The sequence below is a fragment of the Cherax quadricarinatus genome, chromosome 11 (assembly GCF_038502225.1).
Source record: "Cherax quadricarinatus isolate ZL_2023a chromosome 11, ASM3850222v1, whole genome shotgun sequence".
Classification (NCBI taxonomy): domain Eukaryota; kingdom Metazoa; phylum Arthropoda; class Malacostraca; order Decapoda; family Parastacidae; genus Cherax; species Cherax quadricarinatus.
In genome coordinates, this window is record NC_091302.1 from 5,241,053 (window position 1) to 5,263,627 (window position 22,575).

The 22,575-nt window shown below is 39.8% G+C and overlaps 1 protein-coding gene across 3 annotated transcripts in view; it reads right to left on the bottom strand.

The window, feature by feature from the left end:
- Nucleotides 1-13,286: 13,286 nt before the first annotated feature.
- LOC128687647 (cytosolic carboxypeptidase-like protein 5) overlaps nucleotides 13,287-22,575 on the bottom strand; it is a 133,495-nt gene continuing 124,206 nt past the window's right edge. For all 3 annotated transcript variants that reach the window (XM_070083917.1, XM_070083919.1, XM_070083920.1), the window contains one exon: nucleotides 13,287-14,387. In XM_070083917.1, the coding sequence (XP_069940018.1) occupies nucleotides 14,333-14,387 (55 nt within the window). In that variant the 3' untranslated portion in view covers nucleotides 13,287-14,332. The remainder of the gene's footprint in view (nucleotides 14,388-22,575) is intronic.

The following is a 22,575-nucleotide window of genomic DNA, read 5'->3' on the forward strand; positions in this document are numbered from 1 at the left end:
ATTTTGCCTCGGCTAGCGCTAAAAAACTCGACCAACACCATTCCGTCTGAGACGCGTCCACTTCTGGCCAGTGTTTACAAGCCAGCCAGCCACCGCGGTCGCTTCCAAGCATACAATCGGAACATTTCATATTATCACAGCCTTTTTAGTGATTGCACCTGCAAAATAAGTCACCATGGGCCCCAAGAAAGCTTCTAGTGCCAACCCTACAACAAAAAGGGTGAGAATTACTATGGATATGAAGAAAGAGATCATTGCTAAGTATGAAAGTGGAGCGCGTGTCTCCGAGCTGGCCAGGCTGTACACAAAACCCCAATCAACCATCGCTACTATTGTGGCCAAGAAAACGGCAATCAAGGAAGCTGTTCTTGCCGAAGGTGCAACTATGTTTTCGAAACTGAGATCGCAAGTGATAGAAGATGTTGAGAGACTGTTATTGGTGTGGATAAACGAAAAACAGATAGCAGGAGATAGCATCTCTCAAGCGATCATATGTGAAAATGCTAGGAAGTTGCATGAGGATTTAATTAGAAAAATGCCAGCAACTAGTAGTGATGTGAGTGAATTTAAGGCCAGCAAAGGTTGGTTTGAGAGATTTAAGAATCGTAGTGGCATACATAGTGTGATAAGGCATGGTGAGGCTGCCAGTTTGGACAAAAAAGCAGCTGAAAAATATGTGCGGGAATTCAAGGAGTACATAGACAGTGAAGAATTGAAACCTGAACAAGTGTTTAATTGTGACACTGACAATGTTGTGAAACACTTTAGGAATGTCATAAAGGAACGGGAGGTACAGGTCTCTATGGACAGATATGTTGTGCGACAGAGGTCCAGTGACTCTCAAGCTGGTCCTAGTGGCATTAAAAGAAGAAGGGAAGTAACCCCGAAAAAGGACTTGCCACCTCAAGTCCTAATGGAAGGGGATTCCCCTTCTAAACACTAACACCATCAACACTCTCCCCTCCTCCCATCCCATCAATCATCACCAGATCTTCAATAAAGGTAAGTGTCATGTAACTGTGCATGTCTTCTTCAGTTTGTGTGCATTAAAATTAATATTTCATGTGTTAAAATTTTTTTTTTCAATACGTTTGGGTGCCTTGCACGGATTAATTTGATTTCCATTATTTCTTATGGGGAAAATTAACTTGACCAACGATAATTTTGACTAACGATGAGCTCTCAGGAACGGATTAATAGCGTTAGTCGAGGGTCCACTGTACAGTGGACCCTCAACCAGTGATGGCATCGATTAACGATAAATCTGACTAGCGATACATTTTAACGCAAAAATTTTGCCTCGACTAGCGCTTAAAAACCTGACCAACGCTATTTGTTCCATTCAAGATGCGTCCACTTTGGCCTGAGCGCGCCCCACTTGTCCCATGGGTGCCAAGCAGGACGTACATTACTCAGGAGGAAAAGGCACTCCCAGGACATAAGCCTATGAAAGACAGGCTTACTCTGTTGATGTGTGCCAATGCTAGTGGTGATTGCAAAGTGAAGCCTTTATTGGTGAATCACTCTGAAACTCCCAGAGTGTTCAGGAAAAACAATGTCGTCAAGGCTAATTTGTGTGTGCTGTGGAGGGCAAACAGTAAGGCATGGGTCACTAGGGATTTTTTCTAAGACTTTTTACACCATGCATTTGCCCCCAATGTGAAAAATTACCTAATTGAAAAGAAATTAACCTTAAGTGCCTCCTGGTATTAGACAATGCTCCTGATCATCCTTCAGACTTGGCAGAGTGACTTTCTAGGGACATGAGCTTCATTAAGGTGAAGTTTTTGTCTCCTAATACCACTCCTCTCCTGCAGCCCATGGACCAGCAGGTCATTTCCAATTTCAAGAAACTGTACACAAAAGCTATGTTTGAAAGGTGCTTTGTAGTGACCTCAGAAACTCAACTGACTCTAAGAGAGTTTTGAAGAGAGCACTTTACCATCCTCATTTGTGTAAACATTATAGGTAAGGCTTGGGAGAAAGTGACTAAGAGGACCTTGAACTCTGCTTGGAAAAAACTGTGGCCAGAATGTGTAGACAAAAGGGATTTTGAACGGTTTGAGGCTAACCCTGAGAATCCTATGCCAGTTGAGGAATCAATTGTGGCATTGGGGAAGTCCTTGGGGTTGGAGGTTAGTGGGGAGGATGTGGAAGAGTTGGTGGTGGAGGACAATGAAGAACTAACCACTGATGAGCTGCTAGATCATCTTGAACAGCAAGAGGGCAGACCTGAGGAAACTGCTTCAGAGGAGGGGATAGAGAAATTGAAGAAGTTGTCTACTTCTAAGATTAAGGAAATGTGTGCAAAGTGGCTTGAAGTGCAAACCTTTATTGATGAAAATCACCCTGACACAGCTACTGCAAGCCGTGTTGGCAACCTGTACACTGACAATGTTGTGAACCACTTTAGGAAAGTAATAAAGGAACGAGAGGTACAGGTATCTATGGACAGACATGTTGTGCAACAGAAGTCCAGTGACTCTGAAGCTGGTCCTAGTGGCATTAAAAGAACAAGGGAACTAACCCCAGAAAAAGACTTGCTACCTCAAGTGCTAATGGAAGGGGATTCCCCTTCTCAACACTAAGAACATCAATGCTCTCCCCTCCTCCCATCCCATCAATCATCACCAGATCTTCAATAAAGGTAAGTGTCATGTAACTGTGCATGTTTTCTTCAGTTTGTGTGTATTAAAATTAATATTTCATGTGGTAAAATTTTTTTTTTCAATACTTTGGGGTGTCTTGCACGGATTAATTTGATTTCCATTATTTCTTATGGGGAAAATTAACTTGACTAACGATTATTTTGATTAACGATGAGCTCTCAGGAACAGATTAATATCGCTGGTTGAGGGTCCACTGTACAATTAATCCATTCCTGACACCCATAAGTATTAAAACAAAAAAATTTTTTACATGAAATATAGATGTAGTACATAAACAATACAATGGGACATGATGAATGAAACATTAACAGCATAACACTTACCTTTATTGCCGATTTTTCTTAGTGTATGGAAGACTGGAGGAGGAGAGAGATTGAATTACTGTTTGGAAGGGAAATCTCCTTTCATCAACACTTCAGGTACCAAGTGTTTTTCTGGGGTTACTTCTCTTCTATGTTTCTTAATGCCACTAGGACCAGCTTGAGAGTCACTGGAGCCCTGTCTCACAAAAAAACTGCCCAGAGAGCTCTGTTTCTGGCGTCTCTTTAAAATTTCCCTAAAATGGGCCAAGACTCTGTCACTGTACAAGTTGCCGATATGGCTTGCAACATCCTTCTCAGGGTGATGTTTCTCCATAAATCTTTCCATCCTACCCCACATTTCAAGAATCTCCTTAATTTCTGAAGAAGGCACCTTCATCCATCTCTCTTCCTCCTCCTCTGCAGCAAGATTCTGAGCTGTGATCTGTTGCTCTTCCTGCTGAAGCTCTTGCAGCTCCTCAGTGGTTAGCTCTTCGTTGTGGCCCTCCGCCAACTCTTCCACATCCTCCAAACTCACATCCAACCCCATGGAACTCCCCAGTGCCACAATACAGTTCACAGCTGACATAGGCTCATCAGGGGCTGCCTCAAACCCTTCAAAATCCCTCCTGTGGACATAATCTGGCCACAAGTTTCTCCAAGCAGAGTTCAAAGTCCTGGTAGTCACTCCCTCCCAAGCCTTACCTATAAGGCTTATGCAATGGAGAATACTGAAGTGTTCTTTCCAAAATTCTCTTAGGGTCAAGTGAGTGTCTGAGGTCACATTAAAGCATCTTTCAAACATTGCTTTGGTGTAGAGTTTTTTAAAGTTTGAAATGACCTGCTGGTCCATGGGCTGCAGGAGAGGAGTGGTATTCGGGGGCAAGAACTTTACAGTGATGAACCCAAACTCCTTCAGAATTAGGTCATCCAAGTTTGGAGGATGAGCAGGTGCATTGTCCATTACTAGGAGGCACTTGAGATCAAATTTCTTTTCCAGGAGGTAATTCTTCACACTAGGGCCAAGCACTTCATTGAACCACTCAACGAAAATTTCCCTCGTGATCCATGCCTTATTATTAGATCTCCAAAACACAATTTACTCTTCATAACATTGTTTTTCCTGAACACACTGGGATTTTCAGAATGGTAAACTAGTAACGGCTTCACTTTGAAATCCCCACTAGCATTAGCACAGAACATGAGCGTCAGCCTGTCTTTCATAGGCTTGTGTCCTGGCAGTGCCTTTTTCTCCTGAGTAATGTAGGTCCTCTTTGGCATTTTCTTCCAAAAGAGGCCTGTTTCGTCACAATTGAACACTTGTTCAGGTTTCAGTCCTTTAGCCTCTATGTACTCCTTGAATTCCTGTACACATTTTTCAGCCGCTTTTTGGTCCGAACTGGCAGCCTCATCATGCCTTGTCACACTGTGTATGCCAGCACGCTTCTTAAATCTCTCAAACCAGCCTTTGCTGGCCTTAAATTCACTCACATCACCACTAGTTGCAGGCAATTTCTTTACCAAATCGTCATGCAACTGCCTAGCCTTTTCACAAATAATCGACCTCATAAGACTATCTTCTGCTAATTGTTTCTCGTTTATCCACACCAATAATAACTTCTCAACACCTTCGAGTACTGGTGATCTCATTTTTGTCAGCATATTTACCCCCTTTGCAGCATCAGCTTCCTTGATTTCCTTTTTCTTGGCTATGATGGAAGATATGGTTGTACGGGATTTGTTATACACCCTGGCTAGTTCGCCCACATGTACGCCACTTTCATATTGTTCAATGATATTTTTCTTTAATTTAATTGTATTTCTCACCTTCTTTACCAAAGGCTTGGCACTAGGAGATTTCTTTGGAGCCATGGTAGTTTATTTAGCACTTGCAAGCACTAAAATGAATGGAATATTATGAAATACTATTTCGTATGAACACGTGAGGGGACCGTCGCTCACTGGTAAACAATGGCACACTGGCTGGGAAGGGAGACCGAGGCACTCAGAGCGTGAGTATGCGTCCAGGACGAAAGACGATTAGCGAGTTAATGGACCATTTGCGAGCCAATGTTTAGATGAAATAACGCGACGATTTCCGAAATGGACGACTTTCAGGCCAGACGATTATTGAGGGACTACTGTATACTCAATAATTCTAGCGGCTTCAAATCAAGCAGGAGAAAGCTGGTAGGCCCACATGTGAGAGAATGGGTCTGTGTGCTCAGTGTGCACTGTATAAAAAATCTTGCAGCACGCAGTGCATAATGAGAGAAAAAAAAAAAAACGACCGTGTTTTTGGATTAAAATCCTGACTTTGAGGTGTATTTTCCTATAGTATTTATGGTTGTATTCTTGTTTTCTTGGTCTCATTTAATAGAATGGAAAACATATTACAGAAGTAGAAATGATTTTGAGTAGGTTCACGATGAAAATGACCTTGAAATTGAGCTCAAAGTAGCGGAAATGTTCGATTTTTATCAATGTTCAAGAGCAAGCAAATCACACCACACGTCCAATACACGTCAACTGGGGAGTCTAATATTCTTTCACTAGTGCACTGATATTATTTATACCATTTTATGCAGTACTCTGCATAACAGTAAATCTTCTATTTTTTGTGTGAATAAAAAATCAAAATAGAAAGCAAGAGTAATATAAGAGGGGCCTGGAGATGTGACTAATGAACAGAGGATATGTTATTTTAGTGCCAAGAATGTCTGCATTGTTTATTCTGGACCCTATTTTGAAATTGGCATCTTTTTTAATTTGTGTGAAATTGGCCAAATTGCCAATTTCTGACCACTTATTGGGTAGTTGAAATCGGTAAATGGGCAGTTTCTTGTACTCAATTGATAGAAAAAATGGAGTTCTAAAGAAATAGCTATGAGTTTGGTTGACTGGAACAATAGAGTTGGCCGAAAATAGGGCTCAAAGTTGGCGAAATCGCCGATGCGTATATATCGCCAAGATCACTAACTTTGCGGGATCATAATTCTGTATGTTTTCGATCAAATTTCGTACATTTGGTTTCATTACCATCAGAAAAGATTCTCTATCATTTCATAAGAAAAAATCATTTTTTTCTTCCAAAAATTTTTCGACACCAGGAGACACTTCAGGATTTGGGGTTACAACAAAGGGTTAATGTGCCCAAGAGTGATTATTATTAGTACAGTGGAACCTCAAATATCGAACTTTCTTTGGTCCAGGAGGCTGTTCGAGTGCCTTTAGCGAATGAATTTATTCCCATGAGGAATAATGTAAATTAGGTTAGTCCATTTCAGACCCTCAAAAATACACTTATAAAAGCACTTACAAAAATACACTTACATAATTGGTTGTGTTGGGAGCAGTTCGATTTTTGAGGTTCCACTGTATTACGTAATGTTTTCCCTCCGCGTGGCAACCACACCTCCATAGCATATAAATATAGCATGTTTATATGCTATGTAACATGTTTCTCATATAATTTTGAAGAAAATATAGATGGATTAATGAAAAAGTCTGTATTAACATAAAATAAGACATTTAATGTGCCCAAGAGTGATTGTTATTATGTATTAGTACTATTACTGTGGGGTTAAGAGTACAGGGACACAGTGATTTTAATGTGTACCTGCATGCCAGCACAGTGTGCAAGTATATTTAGGTACAGGTACACATAAGTATAATTATCAAAGTACATATAAAATATGCAGCAACTTTAAAATACTTGAAATTTTGGAAAGTTTCCAAGCATATTAGAGATGTGCTCACGGAGAATGTAAACAAAGCGGGTAGCGTGCACCATATTAGAAAGACCGCTCGCCGTATAGCATGTTTAGGTCATAATTTGAAATCGTCGTATTAGCGGAATGCCGTATAGCAGGGCATTACTGTATGTGCGCGAGTGCGTGAGTGCGTGTGCGCGTGTGCGCGTGTGCGCGTGTGCGCGTGTGCGCGTGTGCGCGTGTGCGCGTGTGTGCGTGTGTGCGTGTGTGTGTGTGTGTGTGTGTGTGTGTGTGTGTGTGTGTGTGTGTGTGTGTGTGTGTGTGTGTGTGTGTGTTGTGCTGAATAGGTAACACTTGTGATTTTGGCTTAAATAACAACGCTCTTCTTGTGAAATAAGGCAAGCAAAAATTCATGTATACAATAATTTCGCAAAAATCATTCTGAACCTAACGAAATATATATATTTCATTGTGTTTGTTTATTAGTAAATTATTGTAAACTTATCTAAAATATATTTAGTTCGATGAGGCTAAATTAAATTGTGCTTGTTATAATAAGGTTAGGTAAGTTTTCTAAGGTTCTTTAGGTACAAAATTATTATTTTTTACATTAACATAAATGAAAAAATATATCTTTAAATGTGTAAGAGAAAATTTTAGAAAGGACTTAATTTTACCAATTTTACCTGTTGGGCACGATATATATATTATTCATTTATTCTTACAGCTCTTTTTTTTCATTCTTTCTCTAGCACTGGCATTTGTGTTTGGGTTCATCACAAGAACCATATAGGCAATAGCTATCTGTCTGTGTAATCTTTATTTTATAAGTATTTAAGACCGAAATCACCTTTACCACCCAATTAAACATTTGTTTACCTCCTTGTGCATGCTCATTATTTCCCTTTAAAATCAGTTTCAAATGCTGCTACTATCCTTACTCCACCATTCTGCTGCTTTTTGACCAATGTTCTGGACTTTCATAACTCTGGGTACCCTAAACCTTTATTGGGTTGTGAAAAAAATGATTTGATACTCCTCAGTTCTCCACAGATCAGTATTTCTCCCTTTCTTTTCCTCTGGCTGGTTCTACAGTGATGGACTCTTCTCCTACATCTGTAGATCTGTTCAGTGAACTTCCTCTATTTCAAATGGTCTTATGAGTGATGCCTCTGCCGAGTGTTAGGGAACTGCATTCAGTGTGTCATGATATCTCAGGGATGTGGCACCCTCATCAGGTTGCTCTTCACATCAACTGGATGGGGAGAAAGCTATACACATCATAATTGTCTACTGGAACCACATACAGGAATCATCATTGGTGGTCTACATGGACGGCACATCTGTGCTCACCTACATTTGAGAGCCTGGCTTTCACACTGATTTCAGTCTTTGACTTCATGGAGAAGGTGCTAGCATTTTACTAGACTTGTCAGATTCACCTTCTGCCTTCTTATTTTCCAAGGCATCTGGGCATCTTAGTGGGTCATTTTCAATAATAGTATTATCCCTTCATTTCTCCCACATATTAGAACTTCACCAGTTGTGGATCACTTTGGTTCTAGAATTAACCACAAGCTTCCAGTCTTTGTTTCTTCCTCTCCCCAACTCATTGACTGGTGAGACAGAGTGCCTTTTAGATTGATCTGTATACCAGTTCCTGTATCTCTTCCCTCAGTGGTGGTATCTTAAGTTTTTAATGCCACACATACAGTGCATTCTCATTCTACCAATGAGACTTCACCAATGGTTCCTCTTTTTATGGAACATGGATGGGGAGATTATGCATTACTGTCAAGAGTGCTTTCTGTCACAAGTCATTACTATAAGCAAGTTTCTGGACCCAGAGGTGTTGATTTCCACACTTCATGACAAACTTATATCCTCCATAGTGGATTCTGGCATAATACTTGATGACCCATCATAGGGTCTTCACTCAGTGAGAGCATTAGCCTGTGTGTCAGACATTCTTTTGTCATTTCTTAGGGTCAAGGCACTCGCTTTATGGTTATAAAATCCTGTCTTCAGAAGTTACATAAAGGCCTTGTAGTATACACGATTCAAGTGTAAAAGTGTGCCTTGGAGGAGTCTTTATGATACTGTGCGACTTTCTTATGAAGGGATTCCTAGCTGATCTGTGGATGTGGCGTTTATATACAGTATCTTCACCATGCCCCCAAAACAATCTGTACTCCACTCCAAAGACAGCATTTCTTCTGGTAATTACTTCAAGCACATGGGTGGGGTACCTTCCATTTCTTACACTGGACTCTGACATTATCATCTTTCCATCTCAGAACTGCCAGTCGCCCTAACATCAAAGTGGGGTTTCCTGCTCAGGAACAAAAAAAAAAAATGCATCCACGGTTTTCACCAAATACTCAAAGACCCTATAAATGTAGTTTGTCTTTGCAATCCTCATTACAACACTGAACAATTAACTCTTCTTGTCTTCACTATAGCATAAAAGCTCTCTTTAGTCAAGCCTCTTCCTTAACTAATATCAGCTCAATTCTTCGCCTGGGTAAAACAATTCATATCTGCTTACACCAGCCTAGGTTTTCTGTGCCTAGAGTCAAGGCCCAAGACCCTTGAAACCAGAGGCATGCTGGGGTTCTTGCCACTGGACTTAATCTTGGAAGCCACAAAGATCACATGCACTTCTGCCTTCTTGTGGCATATGGTAGCAAATCATTGCCATCCTGGGATATCAGCACATTACATTCTAAGGTTAGTGTGAATATTAATTACTTCCTTTTATTTTGAGCATGTTCCTGACTTATTTTTGTTTGTATTAGGGATTGCTGGTTACTCTCCTTCCATCACATGAGGGTTAGTGTATCCATCAGCAGGATAATGGAAAGGAACACATTCTCTGGGCAACTGACCCAACCTAGCCAGTTTAAACAAGGACATACCAAAATAACCATTTAGAAGTCACTAAATCTAGACTAGATAGTTCTCTAAATCCTAACATTGGTAGTTATCCACAGGAGTGATTAAATTCCAGATATGTGTACTTGTTCACAAATGGTTGCTGGTGCTTTTCCACCTACTTTTTGTTTGTTGGTGTGAGTAGAAAATGTTTTGAGATTTATCTGGCTAGCTAGGGGAAACAAGCTGTCTGTATGGCTTTGCCCAAGGCTTTTGTAGGAAATACTATGCTTGTATCCACACCAATAGTCTGGTTATTCAGTTAAAACATCACCTGTGTGACAGATTGAGGGTTTTCCTTCACTAGTGCTTTGCAATTGAGGATCCTCCTCATCCTCAGCTGCTACCTCAGTTATTTACAGTACTGGTGGTAGGATTCCTATCATGATTCATGGAGCTCTAACACAAAATTCAGCAGGGAGAGTAGCAGCTGAGGTTGATACTAGAGACAAATGGCACAAAATTGAGAATCAATCAATCAATCAAGTTTATTCTCTTTAAGGATGACGAAGTGGCAATAAAAGACATAATTGCAGAGAGGAACTTTAGTGAGGCATTTTGCCTGTTCCACAAGCAAAATTCCTTAATAATATTGCTCTCTGCAGTTTTGTCTTTTCTCCACGAGATTTATGCTAGGAGGAAACAGTGCTCATGTGCACAGGTCAACATAGGCTTAATCTGTAATATAGAGGCTATACAGACAGGTTCCTAACATGGTTCATTGAACCCTCCACAGAAAGCAACTTGGTTTTTATATTTCAAAATTGTATATTTTTACTTCTGAGTAAAGTTTATAGCATGTCTCTGCACTACGTTTTTCTTTTCGGGTGGGGCGAGTACCTTTGTGCTGCAAATTCCAATTTTGGTCTTTGTGTATATTTTGTGTGCATGCAATATGTCAGTGTTAATGAGGGTAAGTTAATCTCATACCTTTTGAAATTTGATGTGAAAACCCTCATGTTACTGGGCATTTGAATTACAGAATTGCAGCATTTTCCCAAGTGTTAGTACTGTATAGCACAAGTGTTGGTATTGTATAGCACCAGTGTTGGTACTGTATAGAACAAGTGTTGGTACTATATAGCACAAGTGTTGGTACTGTATAGCACAGTTGTTGGCACTGTATAGCACAAGTGTTGGTACTCTATAGCACAAGTGTTGGCACTGTAGCACATGTGTTAGTACTGTATAGCACAATTGTTGGTATTGTATAGCACAGGTGCTGTTACTGTATAGCACAAGTGTCAGTGCTGTGTAACACAATTGTCTGATGAAATATTGTATGATTGTTAAATTTGTATTGAAGTGTTTATATTAGTGTTAATTTTTAGAAATATAAATTAATTCTAAATCAGGAAGTACCTAGTTTAGAAATGATTTAATTTCATATATAAAATATATATGAAGCTTAACATAATCTTTGTAGATATTTTTTCTGAAATTGGTAGTCATTACCAATGCTTATTCCTCTTGAGCTAAAATGCCCATGTATAAAGTTTCTGAGGAATATTTTTATACTTTTATATGACCAATATAATGCAGAGGATAGTTAATATTCCTCTGTTAATGATTGTGATGGGAAGTAATATAAATAAATAACCTTATAATGTACCATAACATTTTTATTATCCATTTAGAACAGTACAAGTACACTAATATCGCACATTAGAAAGCTCAAGCATATTTTAATACACTTTCACATACCATGTAACTAGTTTTATTCTAAAAATTTATTTACAAACTAAATAAAGTACAAAATCACATTGTAAGAGATTCCATTAATCATTTGTACAATGGATCAGAAACAAAGTCATTAATATTCCAAAGTCATTAATATGGAAAAACCATTTCAGTCAAGACACCAGTATGAAGAAGAATCACATAACAGAAGAAACCCTTGTGAATGTTTTGTTTCAAGTATAGCTTTTTCAAGCCATACAGAGATGTACATTCAACACATACTCTTAGGAGGTAAGGCAACAAGGTTCATGTAATGCAGGTCAGATCTGAGGTTATGAGGTGAGGGTCTCACTATTGTTGACAGACTAGGCCTGTCACCTGATCAAGAATCTCTGACAAATGTAGTGTGGGGTCAGGTTCCTAGGTTGGAGGAAAGGATTTCATAGCTTATGGTTGGTTGGGATGGCACTTGCATGAGATCAATTACACTAATGGTATAGTAATGCTAAAGGTACTATGGCTTTGTTCTATGGTACTTTTTATACTGATGACCACTGCTTCTAGACATCTTGTTCTATTATCCTCTTTAATGATGTGATTTGCATTCTTCTATGACATAAGATATGAATGTTTGTTTCAGTCATAACACATGCATTGTTTACATTATAGTTTCTGCAGGAATAATTGTTCTAATATCCTGATGTGTAAAGTTTCTTTAATGCAGTTTGTCATATTCAGCACTTGGAGTGGAATAAACTGTAGTACTGGTGTGCCTGGAGTTATTTAATCCTGGTCTCATGAAATCCTGTATAATTTTCGAGCCACTTTTCTTAACCCTTTCAGGGTTTTCGACTTATTAGTACGGCTTACGCACCAGGGTTATTAACGTACTAGTGCACCTAAATTTTAGCGCCTTCAAATCTAGTGAGAAAGCTGGTAGGCCTACATATGAAAGAATGGGTCTATGCGGTCAGTGCGCTAAGTATAAAAAAAAAATCCTGCAGCGCACACTGCGTAATGAGAAAAAAAACTTTGGCCGTGTTTTTGGATTAAAACAGCAAATTTGCACTGTATTTTTGTATGGTATTTATGGTTGTATTCTAGTTTTTCTGGTCTCATTTTATAGAATGGAAGGCATATTACAGAAATTGAGATGATTTTGACTGGTTTGACAATGAAAAGTACCTTGAAATTGAGCTCAAAGTAGCAGAAATGTTTGATTTTTACCAAAGTTCAGAAGTAAACAAATCATGCCAAGCATCCAATACACGTCAACTGGTGAGTCTAATATTCTTTCACAAGTGCGCTGATATTATTTATACCATTTCTACACTAATGCAGTAGTCTGCATAACAGTAAATCTTCTATTTTTTGTAAGAATAAAAAATCAAAGTGGAAAGCCAAAGAAATATAAGAGGGGCCTGTGGATGTGACTAATGAACAGAGAACTTGTTATTTTAGTGCCAGGAATGTCTGTCTTGTTTACTCTGGACCCTATTTGGAAATTGGCATCTTCTGAAATTTGTGTGAAATTGGCAAAATTGCCAATTTCTAACCACATTGGTAAATGGGTGGTTTCTTGTACTTATTCGATAGAAAAAATGGAGTTCTAGTGAAATAAATATGATTTTTGTCGACTAGTACACAGGAATTGGCCAAAAATAGGGCTCAAAGTGGGCGGAATCGCCGATGCATAAACATTGGCAAGACCGCTAACTTCGCGAGAGCATAATTCCGTAAGTTTTCCATCAAATTTCATACTTTTGGTGTCATCATGATCGGGAAAAGATTCTCTATCATTTCATAAAAAAATAATTTTTTTTTCCGAAAAATTTTCGACCCAGAGAACAAGTTTAGGAGAGGGCCTCTCGACCCTGAAAGGGTTAATGCTTGTATGGCTCCATTAACTATTTGAAAAAATGCACATCAGAACAAAACTAAGGTATCTTGGGCTAATAATTTAGCAGTGCTCATCTAATCTCATGTGGATGTTACTCATGATCAGGTAGCATCCTCCCTCTCTCCAAGCAGTGACAACCTTGCCTCCAACCCATGGACCTGACTTCATTACATGTGTCACCGATTTCTGATAATATGACATCTCGGCCTACCAACAACTGCAAGTCCTATTCATCTCTGAACCTGGAATGTGACCCACATTACAAGCACTTTACCTTAACCCTACCTGTGGATATATGGCTGTAAACTGACAAATGATAGACTAAAGTTCTTATAGCAAAGTAGAACCTTTTATTTAGACACTTCACCCACTGGGGGTATTATCAATTACTGTACAAGGAATACACAAAATTAGCTGTGCATAAATTATTATTATTATAATCAAGGGGGAAGCACTAAACCCATAGGATTATACAGTGCTTGGGGGAGGGATGGAAGGTATTCAGGTTTAACTCAGGGAACTGGAGCACAGATCCAGTTCCCTAGATCAAGAGCCCCTCACCAGCATCAAGGAACCTTCCTTGAGGGGAGCTGTGCATAAAGCACAGAGTGTAAGTCAGGTGATGTCCAGCAAAAGTGAGGTCTGGACCAGATCAGGTTGTAGTATTTTTTATTCTTTTTACTCTATGATATGTGCAAAAGGTTTTGACACTACATTCCCCCTTTTTTTCTTTGGTGTCTGTGAAGTGAATGGTAAAAGCCTCGCATCTCTCCGCTTAGTTTTGTTTTTATTTGTATATTAGATGTGCCTGACTGCAGTTCATGATGTAGGTATGTGCATAACAGTGTATCATGCACACTGTTTATATCATCTATTCTACTTGCATACTTGTGCTCCTGTAGTCTTGTATCAAGATTTCAACTCAATTAAAACAATCAAATTCACATGGTATACTGTAGACTCTAGCAGTGTCTTTGTTCTTGCTGAGCTGAGGAGTCTTGAAATACAAGTTTAGTAGAGAGTACTGCAGTATTTATGTTACCTTTCTGGGTAAAAGGGGTGATAGCAAATGATGTGGGACCAGCAAGAAAGATCACTCAGTGACTGGTGGTGGTATTCTTGGGTTGAAGAGTATGCTTAGTTTTGTTTCTGCAGTGAATGTTTGTCTAGAAGAATCTCAGTGCTGCAAAGTCTGAGGAGGAAGAAACAATTACGCCTGGATTTGTTTTAAGTTTATGATGTAAATAGTAGTGCATCAAGTCATCTTTGTTTTAAGGTTTTCTATAAACTTTAAACCTAAGTCTATCACTGCTTTTGATTTGAATATCAAGAAAAGGCAGTCATTATTCTGCTCTTCAATAGGAAACTGATATGATGGGTTGACTCTTTTGAGCTGGTCCTTGAAGTTATTTCTTTAACCTTTTCAGGGTCGACAGGCCCTCTCAGAGACTTGTCCTCAGGGTCGCCCAAATTTAAAAAAAAAAAATTATTTTATCTTATGAAAAGATAGAGAATCTTTTCCCGATCATAATGACACCAAAAGTATGAAATCTGATGGAAAACTTACGGAATTATGCTCTGGCGAAGTTAGCAGTCTCGACGTTGTTTATGTATTGGCGATTTTGCCCACTTTGAGCCCTATTTTCGGCCAATTCCACTGTACTAGTCGAAAAAATTGTGAATATTTCGCTAGAACGCCATTATTTCTATCAAATGAGTGCAAGAAACCACCCATTTACCAATTTCAACTATCCAATACAGTGGTCAGAATTTAGCAATTTTGCCAATTTCACACAAATTTCAAAAGATGCCAATTTCCAAATAGGGTCAAGAATAAGCAAGAAAGACATTCCTGGCGCTAAAATGACATTTCCTCTGTTCATTAGTCACGTCCCAAGGCCCCTCTTACATTCTTTTGCTTTCCACTTTGAATTTTTATTCTCACAAAAAATAGAAGATTTACTGTTATGCAGACTACTGTATTAGTGTAAAAAATGATATAAATAATATCGGCGCACTTGTGAAAGACTATTAGACTCGCCAGTTGACGCGTATTGGACGCTTAGCATGATTTGTTTACTTTTGAACTTTGGTAAAAATCAAACATTTCTGCTACTTTGAGCTCAATTTCAAGGTACTTTTCATAGTAAAATCAGTCAAAATCATCTCAATTTCTGTAATATATATGTCTTCCATACTAAAGAATGAGACCAGGAAAACTAGAATACAACAATAAATACCATACGAAAATAGAGTGCAAAGTTGCTGTTTTAATCCAAAAACATGGTCGAAGTTTTTTTTTCTCATTATGCACTGTGTGCTGCAGGATTTTTTTTTATACTGCGCACACTGACCACATAGACCCATTCTTTCATATGTAGGCCTACCAGCTTTCTCTCACTAGATTTGAGGGTGCTAGAATTTAGGCGTACTAGTACGTCAAAAACCCTGGTGCGTAAGCCGTACTAGCACGACCGAAACCCTGAAAGGGTACAGCTTTAACCCCTTAACCCTTTGACTGTTTCAGGCCCCTCTCTGAAACTGTCATTCTATGTCGCTCAATTTTTGAAAAAAAAAATTATTTTTTCTTATGAAATGATAGAGAATCTTTTCCCGATGGTAATGACACCAAAAGTTCGAAATTTGGTCGAAAACTCGTGGAATTATGCTCCCGCGAAGTTAGCGGTCTCGGCGACATATGCGTATCGGCGATTTCGCCGACTTTGAGCCCTATTTTCAGCCAATTCCATTGTTCCAGTTGACCAAACTCATAGCTATTTCTTTAGAACTCCATTTTATCTATCAGCTGAGTACAAGAAACCTCCCATTTACTAATTTGGACTACCCAATATGGTGGTCAGAAATTGGCAATTTGGCCAATTTCATGCAAACTAAAAAAGATGCCAATTTCAAAATAGGGTCCAGAATAAACAAGGTAGACATTCGTGGCACTAAAATAACATATGCTCTGTTCATTAGTCACATCTCTAGGCCCCTCTTATATTATTATTGCTTTCTATTTTGATTTTTTATTCATACAAAAAAATACAAAATTTACTGTTATGCAGACTACTGCATTATTGTAAAAATGGTATAAATAATATCAGTGCACTAGTGAAAGAATATCAGACTCCCCAGTTGACGTGTATTGGACGTGTGGTGTGATTTATTTACTCCTGAACATTGGTAAAAATCGAACATTTCCGCTACTTTGAGCTCAGTTTCAAGGTCGTTTTCATCGTCAAAGTAATGAAAATCATCTCTTTTTCTGTAATATGTTTTCCATTTTATCACCTAAGACCATGAAAATGCGAATACAACGATAAATACTATACGAAAATACACCTCAAAGTCGGCGTTTTATTCCAAAAAAACGATCATTTTTTTTTTCTCATTACGCAATGTGTGCTGCAGGATTTTTTTTATGTGGTGCACACTGACCACACAGACCCATTCTCTCACATGTGGGCCTACCAGCTTTCTCCCGCTTGATTTGAAGCCGCTAGAATTTTTTTTTTTTTTTTTTTTTATTATCACACCGGCCGATTCCCACCAAGGCAGGGTGGCCCGAAAAAGAAAAACTTTCACCATCATTCACTCCATCACTGTCTTGCCAGAAGGGTGCTTTACACTACAGTTTTTAAACTGCAACATTAACACCCCTCCTTCAGAGTGCAGGCACTGTACTTCCCATCTCCAGGACTCAAGTCCGGCCTGCCGGTTTCCCTGAATCCCTTCATAAATGTTACTTTGCTCACACTCCAACAGCACGTCAAGTATTAAAAACCATTTGTCTCCATTCACTCCTATCAAACACGCTCACGCATGCCTGCTGGAAGTCCAAGCCCCTCGCACACAAAACCTCCTTTACCCCCTCCCTCCAACCCTTCCTAGGCCGACCCCTACCCCGCCTTCCTTCCACTACAGACTGATACACTCTTGAAGTCATTCTGTTTCGCTCCATTCTCTCTACATGTCCGAACCACCTCAACAACCCTTCCTCAGCCCTCTGGACAACAGTTTTGGTAATCCCGCACCTCCTCCTAACTTCCAAACTACGAATTCTCTGCATTATATTCACACCACACATTGCCCTCAGACATGACATCTCCACTGCCTCCAGCCTTCTCCTCGCTGCAACATTCATCACCCACGCTTCACACCCATATAAGAGCGTTGGTAAAACTATACTCTCATACATTCCCCTCTTTGCCTCCAAGGACAAAGTTCTTTGTCTCCACAGACTCCTAAGTGCACCACTCACTCTTTTTCCCTCATCAATTCTATGATTCACCTCATCTTTCATAGACCCATCCGCTGACACGTCCACTCCCAAATATCTGAATACGTTCACCTCCTCCATACTCTCTCCCTCCAATCTGATATTCAATCTTTCATCACCTAATCTTTTTGTTATCCTCATAACCTTACTCTTTCCTGTATTCACCTTTAATTTTCTTCTTTTGCACACCCTACCAAATTCATCCACCAATCTCTGCAACTTCTCTTCAGAATCTCCCAAGAGCACAGTGTCATCAGCAAAGAGCAGCTGTGACAACTCCCACTTTGTGTGTGATTCTTTATCTTTTAACTCCACGCCTCTTGCCAAGACCCTCGCATTTACTTCTCTTACAACCCCATCTATAAATATATTAAACAATTATTGAGTATATATACGTCAGAAACATTGGCTCGTAAGACGTATTTATACGTCGAAAACAGTCAAAGGGTTAACTGTCCAAATGTTGATCTACGTTCTCTCATCCAGCACTCCAAATACGTATTTTGAAAAAAAGAAATAAAATAAAGAGGGCATTTTTCTACATGTAATAGGATAGAAAAAAAAATTATGGTCAGTACTTACTGAGATATAAGACTGTGAAGTTGGCACTGGATGCTCACGTGACAGCAACATAGAGTCCTGCTGCTTGCAGAAGTGTTGCCAATATACCTTTCTCTTTTTTTTTAATTTATATAGTTTTTATGTTCTGGTAATTACAGTTTGTATTAGTTCTTGTGATTTCATAGCCAATCTTTGTTCTGACACTAATATTAGGTACTGAAATACTCAAATAGTCACAATCACAGTGACAAGTGAACACTTTCACCTGTCTTGGTCACATACTATTGTCTAGAAATATATACTTAGTATTTATAGGTCCCAGCAATGTTTTAGACATGCTGGAGTACATATGAAACTCCTTTAACCCTTTGACTGTCGCAGGCCCCTTTCTGAAACTGTCATTCTATGTCGCAAAATATTAAAAAAAAAAAAAAAAAATTCTTATGAAAATGTTAGGAATATTTTTCTGAGTGTTTTAAGCCTAAATTTTTTTTTTTGCCATCAGTACTTACCGAGATATAGAGCCACAAAGTTTGCAGAAAGTGACGTGCATACAGCAACAGCGGCGACTGCCGCCCACCCGGTATTCTTTTATTTACTCTAATTCAAAAGTTTCTTGCATTTTTCAATATTTTTCTTTTCCAAGTAACTTATGTGGCCTGTGAGACCAATGTAAGGTGCATTGTTCAAATATACACTCATTGCTTACAACACAATAACAGAACAAACTTTATCACTATTAGCTTGTGTATACACTGTTTACACAAACAAACAATACAAAACAATTGTGATGAATGGTTTGAAAAACCGACAAGTTGAAGATTGAGACACTTATGCAGCATATGGGAATCTTTATTCAGGAAACGTTTCGCCACACAGTGGCTTCATCAGTCCAATACAAAGAGGAAGGCGTAAGGAGAGGAGGAGTATGAGGTAATGAAGCCACTGTGTGGCGAAACGTTTCCTGAATAAAGATTCCCATATGCTGCATAAGTGTCTCAATCTTCAATACAAAACAATGTTTATTACTATTGTTCCATAATATATATACATATGTACAGTCACTGAACACGTTCCTAGAACTGCTGCAGCTTGTGGAACTCTTTGAAACATTGGTATATGCAGAGGGGCACTTGACACTCCTCACACATAAAACGAGTGTCTGTGTGTTTGTGGGCGTTTTGTGGTATGTGTACATACATAACACCTCTTCTGAGCATTTTTCTTGGCAGTAGTAGGAGGCAGTTGTATGGGGTAGAGATCACCAGGCCTGAAACGAGATGATGTGTGTTGGTAATTTCGTGGGTGCTTGTCTATTGCAGGTGTTGCTCCTTGGTACTTTGCGATTATTTGTCTGATTACTGACAAACAAAATTCACCATATTTTGGTGTTTTGTTGGTCTTCAACTTGTATATGTTATAAGCATTTAGCATAGAGATATCAACAAGATGGAAAAAAAGTTTTATATACCACTTATAACTCTTGCGTACACAATCTGCAAACCCAATCTGCATGTCACATTTGTCCACTAAGTGCATATTGAGGTTGTAGTCCATGACAGCTGCAGGCTTTAGGATGGGTTCGTTGGTCTCTCTGTTGTGCCTGCCACTGTGTGCCATTTCATTTCGGTGAACTGATGTCAACAATGTGACATCACGTTGTCATGCCACCGAAATGCCATGATGTCATTGGCAGCAAAGGCTTGCACCTCACCTCTGCGAGTGCCAGCGTCGAACCTTGGCATATGTTTACGATTACCACGCACTGTGCCACACACGTCTGTCAAGTTCACTCGCAAGAAATCACTGAGTAAGGGGCTTGTGTACCAGTTATCAGTAAATAACATATGCCCCTTACCAAGATATGGTTCCATCATTGTTCGAACCACATCACCAGAGATACCCAATAACTTCATGGTATCTCTCAAAGTATTACTGCCAGTGTACACAATGATATCCAAAACTAGACCACTTCTGCAATCACACAGTACAAATAACTTTATACCAAAGCGTTTCCTCTTGCTTGGTATATATTGCTTGAATGAGAGTCTTCCTTTGAATAAAATCAAGGACTCATCAATAACAAGCTTCCTGAAGGGATAAAAATACATGCAGCACTTTTGTTTCAGGTACATAAACACATTTCTGATCTTATATAACCTGTCGGTTCTGTCAGGCCTGGTTTTGTCTGAAAAGTGTAACATACGTAACAGTATCAGGAAACAATTGACACCTATAATGTCACTAAAACCTGGAGTTGAAATCAGGCGTTCTGTTGCCCAGTATGTGGTGACAGTGTGCTTATACACATGTGGCATAAGCATTATTGTGGCAAAAAACAGGTACATCTCTGCCACAGTTGTCTCCTTCCACTGGTGTAGCCGTGATTTTGGTGAGAGAATTATATTTGCCATGGTGTAATCATAGTATGTGTTTGTTTCCCTGACAATGATGTCCATCAGGGGTTCATCGAAGAATAACTCAAAGCAGTCCAGTTCACTAGCATTGTTCCCAAGTGGACATGATGGCTTTTATTCCACTTTGTGTTTCATCAAAGCCATGGGGACTGGGAACAAACTCGTCACCGTCCTGCCAATCCCAGATGCGGTCTGCTGGTGGGTTCTGGATATTGTACCGTGGTTGTGGTTGTGGGAGTGTGGGGTCGGGTGAGGCTGGTTGTTGTGCAGAGTCAGCAGCGTGGGTAGTAGCATGGCCCGCTGATGGTGCCACATGGGCCGTGCCACCATCACTATCACCACCACTGCCTCCTCCCTCACTCACATCATTCATACCCATCGTAACAATATCGTCATCTTCACTATCAGGTTGTGGTGTAGGGCCACGGGATGTGCTCCCAGAGTTTCTCCTTCCCTTTGGAACAACATATGAAACACTACCAGACCGCATGCTACGTCGTACATACTGCCGCTTCACTGGGGAATATTCACCCTCACTGTCACTAGAACTGCTTTCAATGACCTAGAAATCAATATCACTATCACATTCACTGCTAACATCTGGGTGTTGTACACGACCAAATAGTTTCCTCGTTCGTCCTGGTACAGGCGAACGTGAACGTGAACAAGCCGGCCCAGCACCAGAGGTGGAAGGTTGTGGGTCATCTGGGTTTTCATCACTAATTACGTTATCCTGGGCACTTTTTCCGGTAACACTCACTTCAAAACCCTGGAATTCACTGTCACTGACATTTTCATCGCTGTTAGAGCTATCACTTGGGAACAAAAGACCTCCAATCCGCCGAGGAGTGAGGAACTTCTTACCGAGAGGCATGGTGAAAATGGACTAACAAGATGGCGTTCCCACAATGCACCGCTAGGTCCCAGATTTTTTTCACAGGGTGCACACCGACCAGAGACCCATTCTCTCTCATGTAGGCCTACCAGGCCTTTCCCGCTTGATTTGAAGCCGCTAGAATTTGTGCGTATAAATACATCAGAAACATTGGCACGTAAGACGTATTTATACGGCATAAACAGTCAAAGGGTTAAGCATGGTGTAAGACGAGTGTCACTTCACTCCAGTGCAGCAGTGGAGTGACATTTGATGATCATGCACTGCCTTGGCTTTATTTGTTTTCACTGTTACACATAACCATGTCTGTCTGTCCATCTGTCTAGCTCTCTCTCTTTGTCTCTGCTTATCTGTCTTTCTGTCTGAGAGAGAGCCACTCATGAAGCAGCAGGTATTACACACGATGCAGAGTCATCAAATCTGATTCCTGAACAAGTGAAAATGCATATTACTTACCAGTCATGCTCATTATGCATTATATCTACAAGCACAATATAGCACTTTGTTTGGATTTTTTGGGTTATCCTGGGTAATTTACACTGAATAATTGTACCTGTGAGATAGAGACAGAGATAGACAGACAGAGACAGATGGAGATAGAGACAGCCAAAGTCAATCAGCTACCCAGCCAGCCTGTCTGCCAAACAGTATTACACGTTCCAGAATTGTTTCTCTTTACTTAGGGCATAGGTTATAGTACATTTGGTAGGATGACACTACTTGTGGTACCAAAATTAAAAGGATGGTGCACAAATGTTTCACGTAAGTTATTATCGAGGTTTTTGATATTTCCTTGACCACTTGTGGCCACATCCATCTCAAAGCCACTAAACTCAGGGCCAACCTCACTTTCCTCTTAAAAGGGGAGTGTTAATAGGACATGACATTAGTGAATCCCTGGTGTTTGCCATGCTGCTTGCTCTAGCTGGCACTCAGTTAAACTGGTGCTCTCACAAGGCACTAAGTGGTCCCAGATTTTTTTAAGCCTTTCAGGGTTTCGGCCGTACTAGTACGGCTTACGCCCCAGGGTTTTTGACGTACTAGTACGCCTAAATTCCAGCGCCCTCAAATCTAGTGAGAGAAAGCTGGTAGGCCTACATGTGAAAGAATGGGTCTATGTGGTCAGTGTGCGCAGTATAAAAAAAAAATCCTGCAGCACAGTGTGTAATGAGAAAAAAAAACTTGGACCGTGTTTTTGGATTAAAACGGCGACTTTGCACTGTAT